The sequence below is a fragment of the Salmo trutta genome, chromosome 34 (assembly GCF_901001165.1).
Source record: "Salmo trutta chromosome 34, fSalTru1.1, whole genome shotgun sequence".
NCBI lineage: Eukaryota > Metazoa > Chordata > Actinopteri > Salmoniformes > Salmonidae > Salmo > Salmo trutta.
In genome coordinates, this window is record NC_042990.1 from 33,895,777 (window position 1) to 33,921,768 (window position 25,992).

Sequence of the window (25,992 nt, forward strand, 5' to 3'; positions counted from 1 at the left end):
ATTGTTAGATACTACTGCACTGTTGGAGCTAGGAACACAAGCATTTCACTACACCCGCAATAACATCTGCTAAATATGTGTATGTGACCAATAACATCTGCTAAATATGTGTATGTGACCAATAACATCTGCTGAATATGTGTATGTGACCAATAACATCTGCTAAATATGTGTATGTGACCAATAACATCTGCTAAATATGTGTATGTGACCAATAACATCTGCTGAATATGTGTATGGACCAATAACATCTGCTGAATATGTGTATGTGACCAATAACATCTGGTAAATATGTGTATGTGACCAATAACATCTGGTAAATATGTGTATGTGACCAATAACATCTGGTAAATATGTGTATGTGACCAATAAAATGTGATTTGACTATACATAGTAGTGACACTAACTCCTCAGTAGTTGGGAAAGGGTATGGGTCTGGACACGCAGCAACCCAGACACCACTGCTGTCGGAGATCACACATACTGACTCAAGGTAACTTTAGTTATTGTCTGTCTGACTGACTGTGTCTGTGTGACTGTGTCTGTGTTTGTGTGTTCTCATGCGTGTGTTCGTGTGTGTTGTCACATTGATTATTTGCTCTCAGGGGAAGAGGAGCAGAGCTGATCTCATAAATTGACCACTGAAGTCCCTAATGCCATTTGTCAGTGTTGCCGATTACAGCCATCACCACATGAGGAGACAATAATGTCAATACAATAACATACAGTAAGAAGCCTGTCAGTACTGTTATGATTCAATACAATAACATACAGTAAGAAGCCTGTCAGTACTGTTATGATTCAATACAATAACATACAGTAAGAAGCCTGTCAGTACTGTTATGATTCAATACAATAACGTATAGTAAGAAGCCTGTCAGTACTGCTATGATTCAATACAATAACATACATTAAGAAGCCTGTCAGTACTGTTATGATTCAATACAATAACATACAGTAAGAAGCCTGTCAGTACTGTTATGATTCAATACAATAACATACAGTAAGAAGCCTGTCAGTACTGTTATGATTCAATACAATAACGTATAGTAAGAAGCCTGTCAGTACTGCTATGATTCAATACAATAACATACATTAAGAAGCCTGTCAGTACTGTTATGATTCAATACAATAACATACAGTAAGAAGCCTGTCAGTACTGTTATGATTCAATACAATAACATACAGTAAGAAGCCTGTCAGTACTGTTATGATTCAATACATTAACGTATAGTAAGAAGCCTGTCAGTACTGCTATGATTCAATACAATAACATACAGTAAGAAGCCTGTCAGTACTGTTATGATTCAATACATTAACGTATAGTAAGAAGCCTGTCAGTACTGCTATGATTCAATACAATAACATACAGTAAGAAGCCTGTCAGTACTGTTATGATTCAATACAATAACGTACAGTAAGAAGCCTGTCAGTACTGTTATGATTCAATACTATGATTCAATTTCAGTTTCGTTACCTCAAACGGCACCCTATTGCCTATATAGTGCACTACTTTTGACCAAAACCTATTCCCTATATAGTGCACTACTTTTGACCAGGGCCTATAGGACTATGATGTCTTGAGCTGCAAGGACATGTGACCCCTGGATATAGACAGTCTGAACCTGTCAGGAAATTAAAACTGGAAGACGGACCTAGGTCGCATTCAGTTGGGAGAAAACCTTCTTTTTTTTTTAAACGGGGAAGGTACAACCTGAAATTGTCCAATAAGAACGCTGATTTCCCGTTGCAAAAGTTATTGCTACGTGTGTGCCCGAATGAACACAACCTAGGCTAGTTTTTCATATTTTTCAGAGTTGTAAACCACAGTGACCTTTATGAAACAAGATGAAGCTGTGTTTATTCATTAGTTCAGATTGAACGAGCTGCTAACCGATCATTACAATGCTCTTTATTATTTTCCTCGAAGCACCAGCCATTTGATTTAGCTCCTAATTTCTCTATTCTGAGACTGGCTGACAAGACTCCCCATGTGTGTGTGTGTGTGTGTGTGTGTGTGTGTGTGTGTGTGTGTGTGTGTGTGTGTGTGTGTGTGTGTGTGTGTGTGTGTGTGTGTGTGTGTGTGTGTGTGTGCGTGTGTGTGATAAGATTCCCTACCATCTCCCAGTCATAAGTCAAATGAACGTTCTCCTAGTACGAACAGAGCAAACAGGTTGGGATCAGAGCGACCATTAGTTCTGTCAGGGAGTGGATGTTTAATCCCATAGAACAAGGTAAAGAGGTGTCTAGCAGCCAATTAAAGAATATAAATGATTCTCTCAGTTCGCCACTGCCAGGTGATTGGCAGGTGGTGGTGGAGGTGGCATCGGGGAAGGGGGGAACCATCAGAGAGAGAAGGAGAAGAGTTATGGTGTGGCACTGTGGCAGGCAGGTCTGGGATCAGTTGGAAGTGGGTGAAAGTGGAAGAGTTATCAGGCCGTGTCTGAGGAAGGAGGCTCAGGAAAACACACACGGATGATAACATGTTGTCTGTATTAGTTGTGGGAGAAAGAAAGACAGAGAGAAGGGAGACTAGAGGGAGAGGGTATGTTCAGAGACGCATGGTTTGACTGTCATAGTGAGTGAGAGAGATGCCAATAAAACCCTTTCATTTCATTGAAATTGAGAGAGAGGCACAGAAGACACATGGTTGTCATTAGTATGCCTGCTCTTGTCTGTGGAGACAACCAGGGCAGACGACCAGGGGAGACGACCAGGGGAGACGACCAGGGCAGACGACCAGGGGAGACGACCAGGGCAGACGACCAGGGGAGACGACCAGGGCAGACGACCAGGGGAGACGACCAGGGCAGACGACCAGGGGAGACGACCAGGGCAGACGACCAGGGGAGACGACCAGGGGAGACGACCAGGGCAGACGACCAGGGCAGACGACCAGGGGAGACGACCAGGGGAGACGACCAGGGGAGACCAGGGCAGACGACCAGGGGAGACGACCAGGGGAGACGACCAGGGGAGACCAGGGCAGACGACCAGGGGAGACGACCAGGGGAGACGACCAGGGGAGACGACCAGGGCAGACGACCAGGGCAGACGACCAGGGGAGACGACCAGGGGAGACGACCAGGGCAGACGACCAGGGGAGACGACCAGGGCAGACGACCAGGGGAGACGACCAGGGGAGACGACCAAGGGAGTGTTCTTTTATTTCTTCTCATTCTGTTACTTTTCGTCTCGTTATGCTGTCTGCCGTCTGCCTTTGACTAGCTGAACTGTAGGCTTTCATCTCTTAGTGACGTTTTAGATCACACACTGTGCACCTCTGACTATTCCTTTTTCAGATCAAATAACCCCACCCTTCCCCTCGTGTGCGTGTCACTGAGTAACTAGAAAGTGTTTGCATTAGAGCTGTTATAGCTTGAACTATATACTAGCTCCTGAAATGGGCGGCAGGTAGCCTAGTGGTTAGAGCGTTGGACTAGTAACCGAAAGGTTGCAAGATCAAATCCCCAAGCTGACAAGGTCAAATCTGTCGTTCTGCCCCTGAACAAGGCAGTTAACCCACTGTTCCTAGGCCGTCATTGAAAATAAGAATGTGTTCTTAACTGACTTGCCTAGTTAAATAAAGGTACATTTAAAAAATGTTAAACATTATTGGGTTACAATATACATATTATCTTTGCTTCTGTGGACTGTACTGTGTGATAGCTTTGTGACTTATTGTGTAAAAACACAATTGGAGCACAAAAAAGCTCCGTTGGAGACTATCCTATCAACGGGACCCGAGCAACTGTAATATCTGAACAAGGACATGGATAATATACAAGCAGCTTTTTTCCCTATGCACCAGCAGGACAGAACGGCAACGTCGGGTAAGCTCAGGAGGGGTGGTGGTCTCCCTTTGTTAACAACAGCTGCTCAGTTGATCTCTAATATTAAGGAAGTCTTGAGGTTCTGCTCTCCTGAGTTAGAATACGTCATGATAAGCTGTAGACTGCACTATTCCTAGCTGTCTATGTACCACAACAAACCGATGCTGACACTAAGACCACACTCAACGAGCTGTATAGGGCCATAAGCAAACAACAACCGAACAACAAAGTATTCACACCCCTTGACTTTTTCCACAAAATTGAGATTTTGTCACTGGCCTACAAGCCCCGTAATGTCAAAGTGGAATTATGTTTTTACAAAATAATAAAAAATGAAAAGCTGAAATGTCTTCAGTCAGTAAATATTCAAGCCCTTTGTTATGGCAAGCTAAATACGTTCAGGAGTAAAAAAAATCTTAACAAGTGTCATAATACCTTGCATGGACTCACTCTGTGTGCAATAATAGTGTTTAACATTTCTGAATGACTACCTCATCTCTTTGCCCCACACATACAATTATCTGTAAGGTCCCTCAGCCGAGCAGTGAATTTAAAACACTGATTCAACCACAAAGACCAGGGAGGTTTTCCAATGCATCGCAAAGAAGGGCGCCTATTGGTATATGGGTGTAAAAAATTAAGCAAACAGATATTGAATATCCCTTTGAGCATGGTGAAGTTAATTACACTTTGGATGTGTAATTAAGGATCAAGGATTTCACCATGAGGCCAATGGTGACTTTAAAACAGTTACAGAGTTTAAAAGCTGTGATAGGAGAAAACGGAGGATGGATCAACAACATTGTAGTTACTAACCTAATTGACAGAGTGAAAAGAAGGAAGTCTGTACAGAATAAAAATATTACAAAACATGCATCCTGTTTGCACTAAAGTAAAACTTCAAAAAATGTGGCAAATAAATTAACTTTATGTCCTAAATACAAAGGGTTATGTTTGGGGCAAATCCAACACAACACATCGCTGAGTACCACTCTTAATATTTTCAAGTTTTTTAGGATAAAAAGAAACTGAACAAAGCTAAGCACAGGAAAATTCTAGAGGAAAAACATGGGTGTCTGCTTTCCAAAATACACTGGGAGACAAATTCACCTTTCAGCAGGATATTAACCTAAAATGCAAGGCCAAATATACACTGGAGTTGTTTACCAAGGCGACATTGAATGTTCCTGAGTGCCCTAGTTAATTTTAACTGAAATCGCATGAAAATCTATGGCAAGATTTGAAAATGTCTAACAATTATCAACAACCAACTTGACAGAGCTTGAAGAATTGTTATAATAATGTGCAAATATTGTACAGTCCAGGTATGCAAAGCTCTTACAGACATACCTAGAAAGACTCACAGTAATTGTTGCCAAAGGTGATCCTAACATGTATTGACTCAGGGGTGTATTTCATTTTCAAAACATTTGGTAAAATATCTAGAAACATGTTTTAATTTTGTAATTGTGTGTAGATGAGTCATATAAAAAATATATATATATATATATTTATTTTTTTATTTTATCAATTGTGAATTCAGACTGTAACACACTTTTTTGGGGAATAAGTCAAGGGGTATGCCTACTTTCGGAAGGCACTATATGCCAACCAGAAGCCATAGATTACAGGCAACATCCAATCTGAGCTAAAGGCTAGAGCTGCTGCTTTCAAGGAGCGGGACACTAACCCGGACTCTTATAAGAAATTCCGCTACACTCTCTAACAAACCATCGAACAGGCAAAGCGACAATACAGGACTAAGATCAAATCCTACTACACCGGCTCTGATGCTCGTCGGATGTGGCAGGGTTTGCAAACTATCATGGATTACAAATGGAAACCCACCCACAAGCTGCTCAATGACGCACGCAATCATACCAAACGAGTGAAATGCAGACTACAAAAGTTTGGGAATGACACAAATATGAATTTTCACAAAGTCTGCTGCCTCAGTGTCTTTCAGATATTTTTGTCAGATGTAAATAGTACATGAACAGTGATTATTTTTGATTGTAAGAGAGCGAGAGAGTTCACTCATTAACACAGGAGAGGCTGTAGTAGCGCCTAATTAAGCTCCAAACATGAATGGTCTCAGCATGCTTTACTGTTGGCATGGAATACTGAAGTATAATTATAAGCATTTAATAAGTGTCAAAGGCTTTTATTGGTAATTACATGAAGTTGATGCAAAGAGTCAATATTTGCAGTGTTGACCCTTCTTTTTCAAGACCTCTACAATCGGCCCTGGCATGCTGTCAATTAACTACTGGGCCACATCCTGACTGATGGCAGCCCATTCTTGCATAATCAATGCTTGGAGTTTGTCAGAATTTGTGGGTTTTTGTTTGTCCACCCACGTCTTGAGGATTGACCACAAGTTCTCAATGGGATTAAGGTCTGGGGAGTTTCCTGGCCATGGACCCAAAATATCGATGTTTTGTTCCCCGAGCCACTTAGTTATCACTTTTGCCTTATGGCAAGGTGCTCCATCATGCTGGAATAGGCATTGTTCGTCACCAAACTGTTCCTGGATGGTTGGGAGAAGTTGTTCTCGGAGTATGTGTTGGTACCATTCTTTATTCATGGCTGTGTTCTTAGGCAAAATTGTGAGTGAGCCCACTCCCTTGGCTGAGAAGCAACCCCACACATCAATGGTCTCAGGATGCTTTACTGTTGGCATGACACAGGACTGATGGTAGCTCTCACCTTGTCTTTTCCGGACAAGCTTTTTTCCAGATGCCCCAAACAATCGGAAAGGATATTCATCAGATAAAATGACTTTACCCCAGTCCTCAGCAGTCCAATCCCTGTACCTTTTGCAGAATATCAGTCTTTCCCTGATGTTTTTCCTGGAGAGAAGTGGCTTCTTTGCTGCCCTTCTTGACACCAGGTCATCCTCCAAAAGTCTTCGCCTTACTGTTCGTGCAGATGCACTCACACCTGCCTGCTGCCATTCCTGAGCAAGCTCTGTACTGGTGGTGCCCCGATCCCGCAGCTGAATCAACTTTAGGAGACGGTCCCGGCACTTGCTGGACTTTCTTGGGCGCCCTGAAGCCTTCTTCACAACAATTGAACTGCTCTCCTTGAAGTTCTTGATCCGATAAATGCTTGATTTAGGTGCAATCTTACTGGCAGCAATTCCTTGCCTGTGAAGCCCTTTTTGTGCAAAGCAATGATGACGGCACGTGTTCCCTTGAAGATAACCATGGTTGACAGAGGAAGAACAATGATTCCAAGCACCACCCTCCCTTTGAAGCTTCCAGTCTGTTATTCAAACTCAATCAGCATGACAGAGTGATCTCCAGCCTTGTCCTCGTCAACACTCACACCAGAAGGTGAGGTCAGTACAGGTGCATCAAAGCTGGAACCGAGAGACTGAAAAACAGCTTCTATCTCAAGGCCATCAGACTGTTAAACAGCCATCACTAACGTTGAGTGACTGCTGCCAACATACTGACTCAACTCAAGCCACTTTAATAATGGGAAAATTGATGTAATTAATTTATCACTTGCCACTTTATATTATTTATATTAGATAATGTTTACAAAACCTACATTATTAATCTCAAATGTATATACTGTACGCTATACCATCTACTGCATCTTGCCATCTTGATGTATTAAATGTATCACTAGCCACTTTAAACAATGCCACTTTATATAATGTTTTCATAACCTACATTACTCCTCTCATATGTATATACTGTACTCTCTGCCATCCTGATGTAATGTATCACTAGCCACCTTAAACAATGCCGCTTTATATGTTTTCATACCCTACAATACTCATCTCATATGTATATACTGTACTCCATACCATCTATTACATCTTACCTACGCCGTTCGGCCACCACACATTTAGATATTTTTATGTACATATTCGTATTCATTCCTTTACACTTGTGTGTACAAGGTAGTTGTTGTGGAATTGGTAGATTACTTGTTAGATATTACTGCACAGTCGGGAACTAGAAGCACAAGCATTTCGCTACACTTGCATTAACACCTGCTAACCATGTGTATGTGACAAATACATTTTATTTTATTTTATTTCTTAACGAGAGAATCACTGGCATGATGTCAGCTGGTCCTTTTGTGGCAGGACTGAAATGCAGTGGAAATGTTTTTTTTAGTATTCAGTTCATTTGCATGGCAAAGAGGGACTTTGCAATTAATTGCAATTCATCTGATCACTCTTCATAACATTCTGGAGTATATGCAAATTGCCATCATACAAACTGAGGCAGCAGTCTTTGTGAAAATTAATATTTGTGTCATTCTCAAAACTTTTGGCCACGACTGTATACTCGCTTTAAGGCAAGCAACAAGCAACACTAGCTGCTACCGAGTGGCTATAGTGGATAATGCCCTTGTCCCGAAGCTAGCATCAATCAGCCTCGAGCCAGGCGCATCTCCCGGCTAGCAAACGAAATTACTCCAGCTACAATACCTCTTTTGCCAAATTGGCATGGACCCTTTGTCGACACGGAGCCCCGAAGATCCATCACGACTGGTCTGCCGACGTAATTCTGTCCGTTGTGCCCTCAACCGGCCTTTGCCGGACGTCGGTGAAGACACTTCTGCTAGCCCCGGCCTGCTATCATTTATGAACGCCGTGTCTCCCGCTTGTTAGCGTAGTAACGACTACCTAGCGGCTTACCTGTTTCATCTATTGCTGTTCACTGTACCCTATGATCACCTGGCTACATAGCTGATGTCTGCTGGACTATTCATTAATTACGGTACTCCGTTTAGTTTATTTAGTTTATCTGTCGGCCCCAGCCTCGAACTCAGGCCCTGTTTGTAGTTAACTGACCCTCTCTGCCCATTCTTCAACATTTTACCTGTTGTTGTTGTCTTAGCTGATTAGCTGTTGTTGTCTAACCCATTGTTGTCTTAGCTAGCTCTTAGTTAGCTCTGCGGTGACCTCACCTAGCATAACTAGTGCCTCCAGAGATGCAACCTCTCTCATCATCACTCAATGCCTAGGTTTACCTCCAATGTACCTGCACCCTACCATACTCCTGTCTGTACATTATGCCCTGAATCTGATCTACCACGCCCAGTAACCTGCTCCTTTTATTCTCTGTCTCCAACGCACTAGACGACCAGTTCTGATAGCCTTTAGCCGTGCTCTCATCCTACTCCTCCTCTGTTCCTCGGGTGATGTGGAGGTTAACCCAGGCCCTGTGTATCCCCAGGCGCTCTCATTTGTTGACTTCTGTAACCGTAAAAGCCTTGGTTTCATGCAGGTTAACATCAGAAGCCTCCTCCCTAAGTTTGTTTTACTCACTGCTTTAGCACACTCCGCCAACCCTGATGTCCTTGCCGTGTCTGAATCCTGGCTTAGGAAGGCCACCAAAAATTTGGAGATTTCCATCCCCAACTACAACATTTTCCGTCAAGATAGAACTGCCAAAGGGGGAGGAGTTGCAGTCTACTGCAGAGATAGCCTGCAAAGTTCTGTCATACTTTCCAGGTCTATGTCCAAACAGTTCGAGCTTCTAATTTTAAAAATGAATCTCTCCAGAAATAAGTCTCTCACTGTTGCCGCCTGTTATAGACCCCCCTCAGCTCCCAGCTGTGCCCTGGATACCATATGTGAATTGACTGCCCCCTATTTATCTTCAGAGTTCATTCTGCTAGGTGACTTAAAATGGGATATGCTTAACACCCCGGCCATCCTACACTCTAAGCTAGATGCCCTCAATCTCACAGAAATTATCAAGGAGCCCACCAGGTACAACCCTAAATCCGTAAACATGGGTACCCTCATAGATATTATCCTGGCCAACTTGCCCTCCAAATACACCTCTGCTGTTTTCAATCAGGATCTCAGCGATCACTGCCTCATTGCCTGCATCCGATATGGGTCCGCGGTCAAACGACCACCCCTCATCACTGTCAAACACTCCCTAAAACACTTCTGCATGCAGGCCTTTCTAATCAACCTGGCCCAGGTATCCTGGTATCCTGGAAGGGTATTGACCTCATCCCGTCTGTCGAGGATGCCTGGTTGTTCTTTAAAGTAATTTCCTCACCATCTTAAATAAGCATGCCCCTTTAAAAAAATGTAGAACTAAGAACAGATATAGCCCTCGGTTCACACCAGACCTGCCTGCCCTCGACCAGCACAAAAACATCCTGTGCCATACTGCACTAACATCGAATAATCCCCGCGATATGCAACTTTTCAGGGAAGTTAGGAACCAATACACACAGTCAGTTAGGAAAGCAAAGGCTAGCTTTTTCAAACAGAAATTTGCATCCTTGTAACGCTCGTCGTAAGTGGTAGTTGAAGTGGACCAAGGCGCAGCATGGTAAGTGTCCATGATTACTTTATTCATAAACACACTCAAACAAAATAACAAAAGCGAAAACGAAAACGCACAGTTCCGTCAGGTACAGGCACTAAACAGAAAACAACCTCCCACAAAACCAGGAAGAAAACAGGCTGCCTAAGTATGATTCCCAATCAGAGACAACGATAGACAGCTGCCTCTGATTGGGAACCACACTCGGCCCAAAAACAAAGAAACAGAAAACATAGATTTTCCCACCCGAGTCACACCCTGACCTAACCAAACATAGAGAATAATAAGGATCTCTACGGTCAGGGCATGACAATCCTGCAGCTGTAACTTTAGAAAGTTCTGTGACACTGTAAAGTCCATGGAGAATAAGAGCACCTCCTCCCAGCTGTCCACTGCACTTAGGCTAGGAAACACTGTCACCACCGATAAATCAAGATATTTCAATAAGCATTTCTCTACGGCTGGCCATGCTTTCCTCCTGGCTACCCCAACCCCGGCCAACAGCTCCGCAACCCCCGAAGCTACTTGCCCAAGCCTCCCCAGCTTCTCCTTCACCCAAATACAGATAGCAGATGTTCTGAAAGAGCTGCAAAAGCTGGACCCGTACAAATCAGCTGGGCTAGACAATCTGGACCCTCTCTTTCTAGAATTATCCTCCGCCATTGTTGCAACCCCTATAACTAGTCTGTTCAACCTCTCTTTCGTATCGTCCGAGATTCCTAAAGATTGGAAAGCTGCCGCGGTCATCCCTCTCTTCAAAGGGGGTGACACTCTAGACCTAAACTGTTACAGACCTATATCCATCCTGCCCTGCCTTTCCAAAGTCTTCAAGAGCCAAGTTAACAAACAGATCACTGACCATTTCGAATCCCACCGTACCTTCTCCGCTGTACAATCCGGTTTCCGAGCTGGTCACGGGTGCACCTCAACCACGCCCAAGGTACTAAACGATATCATAACCGCCATCGATAAAAGACAGTACTGTGCAGCCGGCTTCATCGACCTGGCCAAGGCTTTCGACTCTGTCAATCACCTTATTCTTATCGGCAGACTCAACAGCCTTGGTTTCTCAAATGACTGCCTCGCCTGGTTCACCAACTACTTCTCAGATGGAGTTAAGTGTGTCAAATCGGAGGGCCTGTTGTCCAGACCTCTGGCAGTCTCTATGGGTGTACCACAGGGTTCAATTCTCGGGCCGACACTTTTCTCTGTAAATATTAATGATGTTGCTCTGGCTGCGGGTGATTCCTTGATCCACCTCAATGCAGACGACACCATTCTGTATTCATGTGGCCCTTCTTTGGACACTGTGTTAACAAACCTCCAAATGAGCTTCAATGCCATACAACACTCCTTCCGTGGTCTCCAACTGCTCTTAAATGCTAGTAAAATCGCTGCCCGCCCGACACATCACTACTCTGGACGGTTCTGACTTAGAATATGTGGAGTACAAATACCTAGGTGTCTAGCTAGACTGTAAACTCTCCTTCCAGACTCACATTAAGCATCTCCAATCCAAAGTTAAATCTAGAATCGGCTTCCTATTTCACAACAAAGCCTCCTTCACACATGCTGCCAAACATACCCTCGTAAAACTGACTATCCTACCGATCCTTGACTTTGGCGATGTCGTTTACAAAATAGCCTCCAACACTCTACTCGGCAAACTGGATGCAGGCTATCACAGTGCCATCCATTTTGTCACCAAAGCCCCATATACTAACCACCACTGTGACCTGAATGCTCTCGTTGGCTGGTCCTCGCTACATATTCGTCGCCAAACCCACTGGCTCCAGGTCATCTATAAGTCTTTGCTAGGTAAATCTCCGCCTTATCTCAGCTCACTGGTCCCCATAGCAACACCCAACCATAGCACCCGCTCCAGCAGGTATATCTCACTGGTCATCCCCAAAGCCAACACTTCCTTTGGCCGCCTTTCCTTCCAGTTCTCTGCTGCCAATGACTGGAATGAATTTCAAAAATCGCTGAAGTTGGAGACTTATATCTCCCTCATTAACTTGGATCATCAGCTATCTGAGCAGCTCACCGATCGCTGCAGCTGAACACAGCCCATCTGTAAATAGCCCATCCAACTACCTACCTCATCCCTATATTGTTTTTATTTAAATTTTTTTGCTCTTTTGCACACAAGTATTTCTATTTGCACATCATCATCTGCACATCTATCACTCCAGTTGTAATTTGCTAAATTGTAATTACTTCGCTACTATGGCCTATTTATTGCGTTACCTCCTTACTCCATTTGCACACACTTTATATAGATTTTTCTATTGTTATTGACTGTACTTTTGTTTATCCCATGTGTAACTCTGTGTTGTTGTTTTTTGTCGCACAGCTTTGCTTTATCTTGGCCAGGTTGCAGTTGTAAATGAGAATTTGTTCTCAACTGGCCTACCTGGTTAAATAAAGGTGAAATAAAAAAAACACGCATGAGTGCACCAGCTGTTCTGGACAACTGTGCGATCAGTGTGAGTAAAACCTTTAAACAGGTTAACATTCACAAGGCCGCAAGTCTAGACGAATTACCAGGACGCGTGCTTAGAGCATGCACTTACCAGCTGGCAAGTGTTTTCACTGACTTTTTCAACCTCCCCCCAACACACTCTGTAATACCTACATGTTTCAAGCGGACCAACATAGTCCGTGTGCCCAAAAACACCAAGGTAACCTGTCTAAATGACCATCTCTCCTTAGCAGACGTGTAGCCATGGAATACTTTGAAAGGCTGGTCATGGCTCACATCAACACCATCATCTCAGATACCCTGGACCCTCTCCAATTCACATACTGCCCCAACAGATCCACAGATGACGCAGTGTCTATTGCACTCCAAACTGCCCTTTCCCACTTGGACAAAAGGAACACATTTACATTTTAGTGGACACTATTGTACAGGAGCAATTAGTGTTAAGTGCCTTGCTCAAGGGCACAGCGGTAGATTTTTCACCTAGTCACCTCCGGGATTTGAACCAGCGACCTTTTGATTACTGGCCCAATGCGCTAACTGCTAGGCTACCTGCCGCCCTGTGAGAATGCTGGTCATTGACTACAGCTCAGCATTCAACACCATAGAACCCTCCAAGCTCTTCACTAAGCTAAGGACCCTTGGACAGAGTACCTTCTTCCATATGTTTGGGGAGTCTCCCACATGCCTTTTTGGTGAACACCAAACGAGTTTGCTTTTTTTTCTTTAAGCAATGACTTTTTTCTGGCCACTCTTCTGTAAAGCCCAGCTCTGTGGAGTGTACGGCTTAGTGGTCCTATGGACAGATAGACCAATCTCCGCTGTGGAGCTTTGCAGCTCCTTCCGTTTTATCTTCGGTCTCTTTGTTGCCTCTCTGATTAATACGCTCCTTGCCTGGTCCATGAGTTTTGGTGGGCGGCCCTCTCTTGGCAGGTTTGTTGGGGTGCCATTTTCTTTCCATTTTTTTATAACGGATTTAATGGTGCTCCGTGGGATGTTCAAAGTTTCGGATATTTTTTTGTAACCCAACCCTGATCTGTACTTCTCCACAACGTTGTCCCTGACCTGTTTGGAGAGCTCCTTGGTCTTCATGGTGCCGCTTGCTTGGTGGTGGCCCTTGCTTAGTGGTGTTGCAGATTCTGGGAGCTTTTAGAACAGGTGTATATATACTGAGATCATGTGACACTTACATTTCACACAGGTAGACTTTATTTGAATACTTTTGCAAGGCACTGTAAATAGTTAGTCCGGGTAGGTATTTGGTTAACTATCTGCATTTTCTCTTTTTGCACAATTTTTTTTTTTTTTACTCATCACATACGCTGCTGCTACTGTTTATTATCTGCCACTTTATTCCTAGTTATATGTACATACAGATTTTTCCTAAATTTCCTCGTACCCGTGCACATCGACTCGGTACTGGTACCTTGTATATAGCCAAGTTATTGTTACTCATTGTGTATTTATTATTACTTTTATTATTACGTGTTTCACTTTTCTATTATTTCTTTATTTTCTTTAACTCTGCATTGTTCGGAAGGGCCTTTAAGTAAGCATTTCACTGTTAGTCCACACTTATTGTTTACGAAGAATGTGACAAATAAATCCAAAGAATATAACATTTGATTTGATAACTGTATATAGAGTTCCAGCTCTGTGACTAGAAGACTGGTGTCTACTGTAGCTCTGTGACTAGAAGACTGGTGTCTACTGTAGCTCTGTGACTAGAAGACTGGTGTCTACTGTAGCTCTGCGACTAGAAGACTGGTGTCTACTGTAGCTCTGTGACTAGAAGACTGGTGTCTACTGTAGCTCTGTGACTAGAAGACTGGTGTCTACTGTAGCTCTGTGACTAGAAGACTGGTGTCTACTGTAGCTCTGTGACTAGAAGACTGGTGTCTACTGTAGCTCTGTGACTAGAAGACTGGTGTCTACTGTAGCTCTGCGACTAGAAGACTGGTGTCTACTGTAGCTCTGTGACTAGAAGACTGGTGTCTACTGTAGCTCTGCGACTAGAAGACTGGTGTCTACTGTAGCTCTGCGACTAGAAGACTGGTGTCTACTGTAGCTCTGCGACTAGAAGACTGGTGTCTACTGTAGCTCTGCGACTAGAAGACTGGTGTCTACTGTAGCTCTGCGACTAGAAGACTGGTGTCTACTGTAGCTCTGCGACTAGAAGACTGGTGTCTACTGTAGCTCTGCGACTAGAAGACTGGTGTCTACTGTAGCTCTGCGACTAGAAGACTGGTGTCTACTGTAGCTCTGCGACTAGAAGACTGGTGTCTACTGTAGCTCTGTGATTAGACGTCTTGTGTCTACTGTAGCTCTGCGACTAGAAGACTGGTGTCTACTGTAGCTCTGTGACTAGAAGACTGGTGTCTACTGTAGCTCTGTGATTAGACGTCTTGTGTCTACTGTAGCTCTGTGACTAGAAGACTGGTGTCTACTGTAGCTCTACGACTAGAAGACTGGTGTCTACTGTAGCTCTGCGACTAGAAGACTGGCGTCTACTGTAGCTCTGCGACTAGAAGACTGGCGTCTACTGTAGCTCTGTGATTAGACGTCTTGTGTCTACTGTAGCTCTGCGACTAGAAGACTGGTGTCTACTGTAGCTCTGTGACTAGAAGACTGGTGTCTACTGTAGCTCTGTGACTAGAAGAGCTTAGAGTACAAAACCCCTGGTCCCTTCTGTGTTACATGCTTCTGTGTTTTGTCTAAACAGTGACATATTCCTCCTCTCCAGATATGAGCTGCGTATTCGCTACCTTCCAAAGGGATTCCTGCACCACTTCAGTGAAGACAAACCCACACTCAACTACTTCTACCAGCAGGTGAGACAGACAAACAAAAAAAGAATGTAATCAAGTTAATCACAGGATTTCCTGTGATTAATCGCAAATTCAGAAATTACTTTCATTTGAGCTGTAATTTAAGATTTTTTATACAAAAAGCATTACAAGAATATTGATGTCTTGATTTTGTTGAAAGTAACCTTTGTGAAATCAGGTGAATTAGTAAAGCACACTTTCTTTAACCTCAATGTCAACTTTGACATCACATTGTTGTTTTTAGCTGTATAGATTATATATTTGGGATGTTTTCAGTGTATTGTGAATACTTTCAGACAATGCGATTAATCGTTATAAAAAAAACAAGTGCACTAAAATTACAAAAAGCTAACGAGTTAACTGATGAACTCTGGCAGCCCTAAAACCCACACACCCCAAAACATTATCCATGGGAGTTGATTAACAGAGAGACACCCTGGTTTCTAACAGGCCATTGACCACGCTATTTCAAAGCATACTTGGCTAGGCCTATTTATTCAACAACACTGTAACCGCTGGCGGGGGCATATAGCACTTCTAACAGTGTGTATGTGTTTGTGCAGCCATGTGTGCAAGTGTGTGTGTGTGTGTGTGTGTGTGTGTGTGTGTGTGTGTGTGTGTGTGTGTGTGTGTGTGTGTGTGTGTGTGTGTGTGTGTGCGTGCGTGCGTGCGTGCGTGCGTGCGTGCGTGCGTGTCTGTCTGTGTCTGAGGGATCCAAGCCTTTACTGTGTGTGTGGGAGTGTATGGGTGCAGTGGGGGGAGGTATTAGGGTTTAACACACGGTGTGTTGCCACCCGCGGGGCTGTAGAGGCAGAGAGGTGAACTGGGTTAGTGGGCCTAGGGGGGCTCTGCCTGGTGTCTGGCGCTCTGGGGAAGAGACACTCCCTCCCATCCAGGCGGGGGAGAAAACAGCAGTGGAATACATTTCAGCTCACTTGTGAGTTTTACTCTTGTGGTTTTAAAATTCTAAAGGCACTTGCACATCTGAGCTATCTTTGTTTCAGGTGCATGGTAACAGTTGAATAACATGAGAGTAAAAAGAGGAAACCAGCACGCTGCTCTTGCTGGTATCACTGCTCTTTAATACGCTTTATGTATCAGCCTCACGACCTTCATCAGAGCTTTTTGAGAGCAGTGATACAAGCAAGAGCAGTGTGCTGGTTTCCTCTTTTTACTCTCATGGTTTTGATGAGTGCCAGCTGAAAGGAAAATGGTACTGATGGAAGGTGAAAAGTCAGTGTTTGAAGGGCTAATCATGGAGCATGAGAAGAGCTTCTGTCCTGAATTCAGTCTGGTATGGAACAACACTTTCAGGAACCAGGTTCTGTTTCCATGATCTACAGTGGCAGAATCAATGTCTCTATTGGTGTTAGAATACAAAGAGCCGGCGCTCAACATGACAAATGGGACATTCAGAGAGGACATAATAGCCCATGAAACAGTGCTAGCTATCATTCAGAAGCAAACACTCATCTGTCTCAGGAAATGTCTCGCTCTGTGTCAGTCCGCCAGTGTTGTGTTGCTATCACTGCAGGTGCACCCACCCAGCCTTTATCAACCAATATCACAGTCAGGTTCTTATGGGCTGTTATTATGGTTAATAAGATGCCATGTCTCTGCCACTGTCTGTCTCTCTCACTCTGTCTGTGTCTTTCTGTCTCTCTCTGGAGGGAGGGATGGATGGAGTGTTTGTTGAAGAGCTGTATAGCAGTAAGGTCCCCCTCAATGCCTTTGTCCCCTGTGTCCTACCCCTCATTCTAGAAGTCAGTGTGTTCTACCCCTCATTCTAGAAGTCAGTGTGTTCTATCCTTCATTCTAGAAGTCAGTGTGTTCTATCCTTCATTCTAGAAGTCAGTGTGTCCTACCCCTCCCTCTAGAAGTCAGTGTGTTCTACCCCTCATTCTAGAAGTCAGTGTGTTCTACCCCTCATTCTAGAAGTCAGTGTGTTCTATCCTTCATTTTAGAAGTCGGTGTGTTCTATCCTTCATTCTAGAAGTCAGTGTGTTCTATCCTTCATTCTAGAAGTCAGTGTGTTCTATCCTTCATTCTAGAAGTCAGTGTGTTCTATCCTTCATTCTAGAAGTCAGTGTGTCCTACCCCTCCCTCTAGAAGTCAGTATGTTCTATCCTTCATTCTAGAAGTCAGTGTGTTCTACCCCTCCCTCTAGAAGTCAGTGTGTTCTACCCTTCATTCTAGAAGTCAGTGTGTTCTACCCCTCATTCTAGAAGTCAGTGTGTTCTACCCCTCATTCTAGAAGTCAGTGTGTTCTATCCTTCATTCTAGAAGTCAGTGTGTTCTATCCTTCATTCTAGAAGTCAGTGTGTCCTACCCCTCCCTCTAGAAGTCAGTGTGTTCTACCCCTCATTCTAGAGGTCAGTGTGTTCTACCCCTCATTCTAGAAGTCGGTGTGTTCTATCCTTCATTCTAGAAGTCAGTGTGTTCTATCCTTCATTCTAGAAGTCAGTGTGTTCTATCCTTCATTCTAGAAGTCAGTGTGTTCTACCCCTCATTCTAGAAGTCAGTGTGTTCTATCCTTCATTCTAGAAGTCAGTGTGTTCTATCCTTCATTCTAGAAGTCAGTGTGTCCTACCCCTCCCTCTAGAAGTCAGTGTGTTCTACCCCTCATTCTAGAGGTCAGTGTGTTCTACCCCTCATTCTAGAAGTCAGTGTGTCCTACCCCTCCCTCTAGAAGTCAGTGTGTTCTACCCCTCCCTCTAGAAGTCAGTGTTCATGTGTGACATCTGCTGCTTGCCCAGATTCACAAAACCTTCTTAAGAAGACATTTCTTCTCAACTGCAATTGTTTCTTTAACTATAGAAAGTTAAGCAAAGTTGCTATTCCTCTAAAAGATTATTGGAAATGTTATTGCATTATTTCTTATGTTTCTCCTTAAGCAAAAAGTTAAGAAAGTTAGATTCTTGAAAATTAAGTTCTTGGATTTGATCTTGGAAATTATGTTAATTCCAAGATAGCTAAACCCTTGTCTTAAACTCAGGGCAGTGAGAAAATAAGCTAATGAAAGCAATTTAACATTTATAATTCACTCACAAACTTCATCTGAAAGTTTCAGTATTTATTATTTGACACTCAAGAACATGTTCTAGAACAATAATCTCAGTGTGAAATATGCTAACATGATTGCCATTGCTAGCTAGATAGCTTGCTAAAACAGTTTGTAAGAAGATATTTGAGAAGTTTGTAAGAAAATCATGAAATCTTAATATATTGTTAAGGAATCGCACTGACAAACTATCTTATGAACTTCTTTTTTTTTGTTCTTAAGAAGCTTCATACATTGTTGCGTCTGAAGTGTTTTGTGAATCTGGGCCCAGGTCACCAGCTAGTCTTTCGTTTTTCAATACCAGAAAGTCAAGCACTTCTACGTTAAAGCCACCTGTTCATTGTGATGTTGATTGCAGTATTCTAGTCTCCCATTCTAAAACCAAATCAAAATCAAATCAAAGTGTGTAGGTCATATGCACAGAAAAAAAATAAATAGCGCAATGGGGCAATAACATGAAAACATGTCTTCGGTTCTGTCTTTCAGGTGAAAAATGACTACATGGTGGAGATAGCGGTTCAGGTTGAGCAAGACATTGCACTTAAGTTGGGATGCCTTGAAATCAGGTCAGTTTACAGTTATCCAAGATTGGTCAAATGTTCTGTTCTCTCATGAGCGCTAGCTAGCTCCCATGTTGTTACAGTTCTCATTAACTCCCCCACTCACCAAGACATGTTTCCCTTACAGGAGATTCTTCCGGGAGATGCGAGGAAATGCCCTGGACAAAAAATCTAACTATGAACTATTAGAGTAAGTCCCCTTTGGCTTGATTGTTATCTGCTAATAGCTTAGGAGCAGCATGGTAGTCTAGTGGTTAGAGCGTTTGGCTAGTAACTGAAAGGTTGCAAGTTCAAATCCCCAAGGTACATATCTGTCGTTCTGCCCCTGAACATGGCAGTTAATCCACTGTTTCTAGACCATCATTGAAAATAAGAATTTGTTCTTAACTGACTTGCCTAGTTAAATAAAAAGGTTTCTCTGCTCACTGTAAGCATCAACTATTCAGTCAATATTGTAGGTCTCTGTTGATCTTTACCCAGAAACAACAATTCCTATAAAGGGGATATAATGCATTTATTTATGTTAGCTCAAATATAATGTCCTGAGATATCCTACCTATATCTTTGGTATCCTATAACCTCAATACACAAAATCATCTTGAAGTGGACTATTTTTAACTAGTACACTGAGATCAGTACCAATGGTAGCAGCAGCCTTACCTAGTGTGATAATGGGTTATATGATAACCATCCTTCATAAAGATCACAGAGGTCAACCTAGTGTGTTAACGGGTTTTACAGTATGTGAACCATCCTTCATAAAGATCACGTAGGTCAGTGGTTCTCAAACCTCTCCTGGGGACCCTCAGACATTTTCACAATGTTGTTGTAGCCCTGAACTAACTCACCTGATTCACCTAGTCAAGGGCTTAATGATTAGTTGACAAGTTGAATCAGGAGTGCTAGCTGTGGAATAGTTCAAATATATGACAACTTCTGGGAGTCCCCAAGGAGAGGTTTGAGAACACCTGACATGGGTAAAAAGAGCCGTGGCCATACGTTTTTGAAACCCCCTCCAGGGTCTTAGGTCTGCGGGCCAACATGCTTGTCTGAGCTATGCTATTTGATAAAGTTTGAGAGGTCGCCTTACTCATGCCCGTTTCTAACAATGCATTCCAATTAGTCCTTTTGTCATATGCTCAGGCCTTCAGTCTCTAACTAGGCCCGCTAATCACTAACATCCCTCTCTCTTTTCTCTCTGTATTGATTGAAAAAAATGGAGGTCACTTCATGCATTTAAAAAACATTTTTTACATCTTACGCCTGATGGATGAATAGGAGAGGGGGAGAGAGACCAAGACCTCACATTGTGTTCTGCCTCCTTTCAGAGGGAAGAATCTCTCTCACACCTCCCTCCTTATGCACGGAAAATGTATGTCTGCATCCCAAAATGGCACACGATTCCCTACATAGTGCACTATGAAGCCCTATGGACTCTGGTCAAACGTAGTACACTATAAAGGGTGCCATTTGGGACGTAACCAATGTCCTACTTGGCTGGCTCCAAGGATATGCAAAGTTAAGGGATTTATTAATTCCACTGGGCCTGCAGGCAGGTTGTAAGGCAGGGCACTGCTAGCTGAGAAACATGCCTAACAAGATATACAGACACTGGGGCTCATTGTGTTGGCTAGCATTAGTTACAGGTCAATCAATCCACTTACCCACATACACAGAGCCCAGCACTGAGGGGGAAGGGGAGGAAAGGAAGGGGAGAGAGGGGGATGTACGGGAGCGAGAGGAGAGAGGAGAGAAAGAGGAAAAGAGAAGAGTGGGGGATATACAGGAGAGAGAGGAAGAGGAGGAGAGGAAGAGAGAAGGGAGGGGAGGAGGAGGAGAGGAACAGAGAGGAGAGAAGGGGAGATATGGGAAGGAGAGAAAGAGGAGGAGGAAGAGAGGGACAGAGAGGAGGAGAAAGAGAGGAGAGAAATGGGGGGATGTGGGAAGGGAGGGAGAGAGAAAGAAAGGGTAGCAGGGACACTCCAATCAGAGAGTACTTCCAATCTGGGTGACTGATGGCTAACAAGGTGACAGACATGGAGGGGGAGAAAGGGGAAGGAGAGGAGGGAAAGAGGGAGGTTGAACAACCTGGTGGGAAACTTGGATTACTGTAGGGCCTGGGATTAATACTGAGCATGGGGGAAATCATAATGTTGTGTTTCAGCACTGCTAATACTACAGAACAGGTTTCCTCTTGATTTAACATAGCTAGGCTACTTCCTACATCCTTTCGTCATTATTCTACATACATCCCCTAAGTGCCCATCTGTTTGTGCCATCATGCCAACTCCTTGTCACTCATTGTTGTGGCATACAGATCCTCAAATACACCTACAGTGCCTTGAGAAGGTATTCACACCCCTTGACTTTTTCTACATTTTCTTGTTACAGCCTGAATTTAAAATGGATTAAATACTCCATAATGTCAAAGTGGTACCGGTACTGAGTCAGTGTTCGGCAGTACAGGTTAGTTGAGGTAATTTGTACATGTAGGTAGGGGTGAAGAGACTATGCATAGATAATAAACAGAGAGTCGCAGTAGTGTAAAAACAAATGGGGGGGGGTCAATGTAAATAGTGCGGTGGCCATTTGTTCAATTGTTCAGCAGTCTTATGGCTTGGGGTAAGAAGCTGTTAAGGAGCCTTCGGTCCTAGACTTGGCGCTCGGGTATCGCTTGCCGTGCAGTAGCAGAGAAAACAGTCTGACTTAGGTGACTGGAGTCTCTGACAATCTTTTGGGCTTTGCTCTGACACCGCCTATTATATAGGTCCTGGATGGCAGGAAGCTTGGCCCCAGTGATGTACTGGGCCGTACGCACAACCCTCTGTAGAGCATTACGGTCGGATGCCGAGAAGTTGCCATACCAGGCGGTGATGCAACCGGTCAGGATGCTCTCGATGGTGCAGCTGTAGAACTTTTTGAGGATCTGGGGATTCATGCCAAATCTTTTCAGTCTCCTGAGGGGGAAAAGGTGTTGTTGTGCCCTCTTCACGACTGTCTTGGTGTGTTTGGACCATGATAGTTCGTTGATGATGTGCACACCAAGGAACTTGAAACTCTCGACCCGGCCCACTACAGCCCCGTCGATGTTAATTGGGGCCTGTTCGGCCCGCCTTTTCCTGTAGGCCATGATCACCTTCTTTGTCTTGCTCACATTGTGGGAGAGGTTGTTGTCCTGGAACCACACTGCCAGGTCTCTGACCTCCTCCCTAAAGGCTGTCTCATTGTTGTCGGTGATCAGGCCTACCACTGTTGCATGGACTCACTGTGTGTGCAATAATAGTGTTTAACAATATTTTTGAAAGACTACCTCATCTCTGTACCCCACACAAACAATTGTCTGTATGGTCTCTCAGTCGAGTAGCGAATTTCAAACACTTATTCAACCACAAAGACCAGGGAGGGTTTCCAATGCCTCACAAAGAAGGGCACCTATTGGTAGATGAGTAAAAAAAAAAAGCTAACATTGAATATCTCTTTGAGCATGGTGAAGTTATTAATTACACTTTGGATGGTGTATCAATACACCCAGTCACTACAAAGATACAGGTGTCCTTCCTAACTCAGTTGCCGGAGAGGAAGGAAACCGCTCAGAGATTTCACCATGAGGCCAATGGTGAATTTCAAATAGTTAGTTTAATAGCTGTGATAGGAGAAAACTGAGGATGGACCAACAAAATTATAGTTACTCCACAATACTAACCTAAATGACAGCGTGAAAAGAAGGAAGCCTGTACAGAATAAGAAATATTCTAAAACATGCATCCTGTTTGCAATAAGGCATTAACCTCTTATGGCTAGGGGGCAGTATTTTCACGGCTGGATAAAAAACGTACCCGATTTAATCAGATTTTTAGTCCTGCCCAGAAACTAGAATATGCATATAATTATTAGCTTTGGATAGAAAACACTCCAAAGTTTCTAAAACTGTTTGAATGGTGTCTGTGAGTATAACAGAACTCATTTGGCAGGCCAAAACGTGAGAAGATTCTGTACATGAAGTACCGTCTGACCATTTCTTGCCCTTCTTTGTCATCTCTATTCATTACAAAGGATCTCTGCTGTTACGTGACACTTCCTACGGCTCCAATGGGCTCTCAGAGCCCGGGAAAAACCTGAATGACGTAATTCAAAGCCCTGGCTGAAACACACGAGCGCTTTTGCTAAGTGGTCTATCAGAGGACAAAGGGCTTCATGCTCGTGCACTGGCCGCCCCCGTCTTTCTGTTTTTCCCTCTATTTACCGAAACGCAGATTCCCGGTCGGAATATTATCGCTTTGTTACAAGATAAATTGCATAAAAATTGATTTTAAACAGCGGTTGACATGCTTCGAAGTACGGTAATGGAATATTTAGATTTTTTTTGTCTCGAAATGCGCCATGCGCACGACCCTGATTTACCATTTCGGATAGTGTCTAGAACGCACGAACAAAATGCCGCTGTTTGGATATAACGATGGATTATTTGGGACCAAACCAACATTTGTTATTGAAGTAGAAGTCCTGGGAGTGCATTCTGACGAAGAACAGGAAAGGTAAGACCATTTTTCTTATAGTAAATCTGATTTTGGTGAAGGCTAAACTTGCCGGGTGTCTAAATAGCTAGCCCGTGATGGCTGGGCTATGTACTTAGAATATTGCAAAATGTGCTTTCACCAAAAAGCTATTTTAAAATCGGACATATCGAGTGCATAGAGGAGTTCTGTATCTATAATTCTTAAAATAATTGTTATGCTTTTTGTGAACGTTTATCGTGAGTAATTTAGTAAATTGTTAGTAAATTCCCCGGAAGTTTGCGGGGGGTATGCTAGTTCTGAACGTCACATGCTAATGTAAAAAGCTGTTTTTTGATATAAATATGAACTTGATTGAACAAAACATGCATGTATTATATAACATAATGTCCTAGGTGTGTCATCTGATGAAGATCACCAAAGGTTAGTGCTGCATTTAGCTGTCTTCTGGGTTTTTGTGACATTATATGCTAGCTTGAAAAATGGGTGTCTGATTATTTCTGGCTGGGTACTCTGCTGACATAATCTAATGTTTTGCTTTCGCTGTAAAGCCTTTTTGAAATCGGACAGTGTGGTTAGATTAACGAGAGTCTTGTCTTTAAAATGCTGTAAAATAGTCATATGTTTGAAAAATTGAAGTTTTCGGATTTTAGAGGAATTTGTATTTCGCGCCACGCCCATCATTGGATATTGGAGCAGGTGTTCCGCTAGCGGAACATCTAGATGTAAGAGGTTTTAAAGTAAAACTGCAAAAAGAAATGTCAAAGAAATTCATTTTATCTCCTGAATACAAGTGGTATGTTTGGGGAAAATCCAACACTACACATTACTGATTACTACTCTTCATATTTTCAAGCATGTGGGTGGCTGCATCATGTTATGGGTATGCTTGTCATCGGCAAGGACTAGGGAGATTTTTAGGATAAAAAGAATAGAGCTAAGCATAGGCATGATACTAGAGGAAAACCTGGTTGTCTGCTTTCCAACAGATACTGGGAAATAAATGTACCTTTCAGCAGAACAATAACCTAAAACACAAGGCCAAATATACACTGGAGTTGCTTACCAAGACGACATTGAATGTCCCTGAGTGGCATAGTTACAGATTTGACTTAAATCCGCTTGACAATCTATGGCAAGACTTGAACATGGCTGTCTAGCAATGATCAACAACCAACTTGACAGAGCTTGAAGAATACAAAAAATAAAGTGCAAATATTGTACAATCCAGTTGTGCAAAGCTCTTACAGACATACCTAGAAAGACTCACAGCTGTAATCGCTGCCAAAGGTGATTCTAACATATATTGACTCAGGGCTGTAGATAATTATGTAAATTAGAAATTGCTGTATTTAATTTCCAATAAATTTGCTAAAATGTTTTCATTTTGTTATTATGGGGTATTGTGTATAGATGGGTGAGAAAAAAATATATTTCATAGATTTTTAATTCAGGCTGTATCACAGCAAAATATGGAATAAGTCAAGGGGTTACCAGCAAAGCTTCATCATGTTAATGCCAAGGCAGCATCAATTTTCTGGCAGCTTTTCTGGCCCTGGCCTTATAAATGATGTTGATTGATTCTGGCCGGCGGAACGTAAATGGCCATGGGAGCACCAAGCTATATTTTCATAGAGCCCTTATGATGAATTGATTGTGTGGGAGGGAGGAATTTAAAGGCTTTAAAACCTACACTGTGACTCCTCTTCTCCTCTACTCCTACTCAAGGCCCCTCTCTCTCTCTCTCTCTCCCTCTCTCTCAGGTCTTCTTCCCAGCAAATCTGCCTCTCTCCCTTTCTCTCACTCTCTCTGGTTAGTCATTAGCCAATGTCCTGTTTAGCTGTTTTTATATCCCTCTTTCCCTTTTCTTTCCTTTTCTCCGTACACAGACCGATAAGCTATAGTATTCAGAAAGTATTGATAACCCTTGAATTATTCCACATTTTGTTGTTTTACAGCCTAAATTAAATAGATTGCTTTTGTCAAAAATCTACTAACAAAACCCCATAATGACAAAGTGAAAACATGTTTTTATAAATTTTAGCAAATGTATTTCAAATTAAATATAGACATATCTAATTTACTTAAGTATTCACACAACTGACTCAATGCATGTTAGAATCAACTTTGGCGGTGATTACATCTGTAAGTGTTTCTGGGTATGTCTCCTAGAGCTTTGCACACCTGGATTGTGCAACATTTGCCCATTTATTATTTAAAACAATTATTCAAGTTGGTTGTTAATCATTGCTTGACAACCATTTTCAAATCTTGCCATAGATTTTAAGCCGATTTAAGTCAAAACTGTAACTATGCCACTCAGGGACATTCAATGTCATCTTGGTAAGCAACTCCAGCATATATTTGGCCTTGTGTTTTAGGTTATTGTCCTGT

General features: G+C 42.9%; 1 protein-coding gene across 14 annotated transcripts in view; it reads left to right on the top strand.

Annotated features, from left to right (window-relative positions):
* Positions 1–25,992, top strand: part of LOC115174064 (focal adhesion kinase 1-like) — a 230,923-nt gene that overhangs the window by 133,965 nt on the left and 70,966 nt on the right. For all 14 annotated transcript variants that reach the window (XM_029732721.1, XM_029732722.1, XM_029732718.1 and 11 more), the window contains 3 exons: positions 15,379–15,466; positions 19,011–19,090; positions 19,212–19,274. In XM_029732721.1, the coding sequence (XP_029588581.1) occupies positions 15,379–15,466; positions 19,011–19,090; positions 19,212–19,274 (231 nt within the window). The remainder of the gene's footprint in view (positions 1–15,378; positions 15,467–19,010; positions 19,091–19,211; positions 19,275–25,992) is intronic.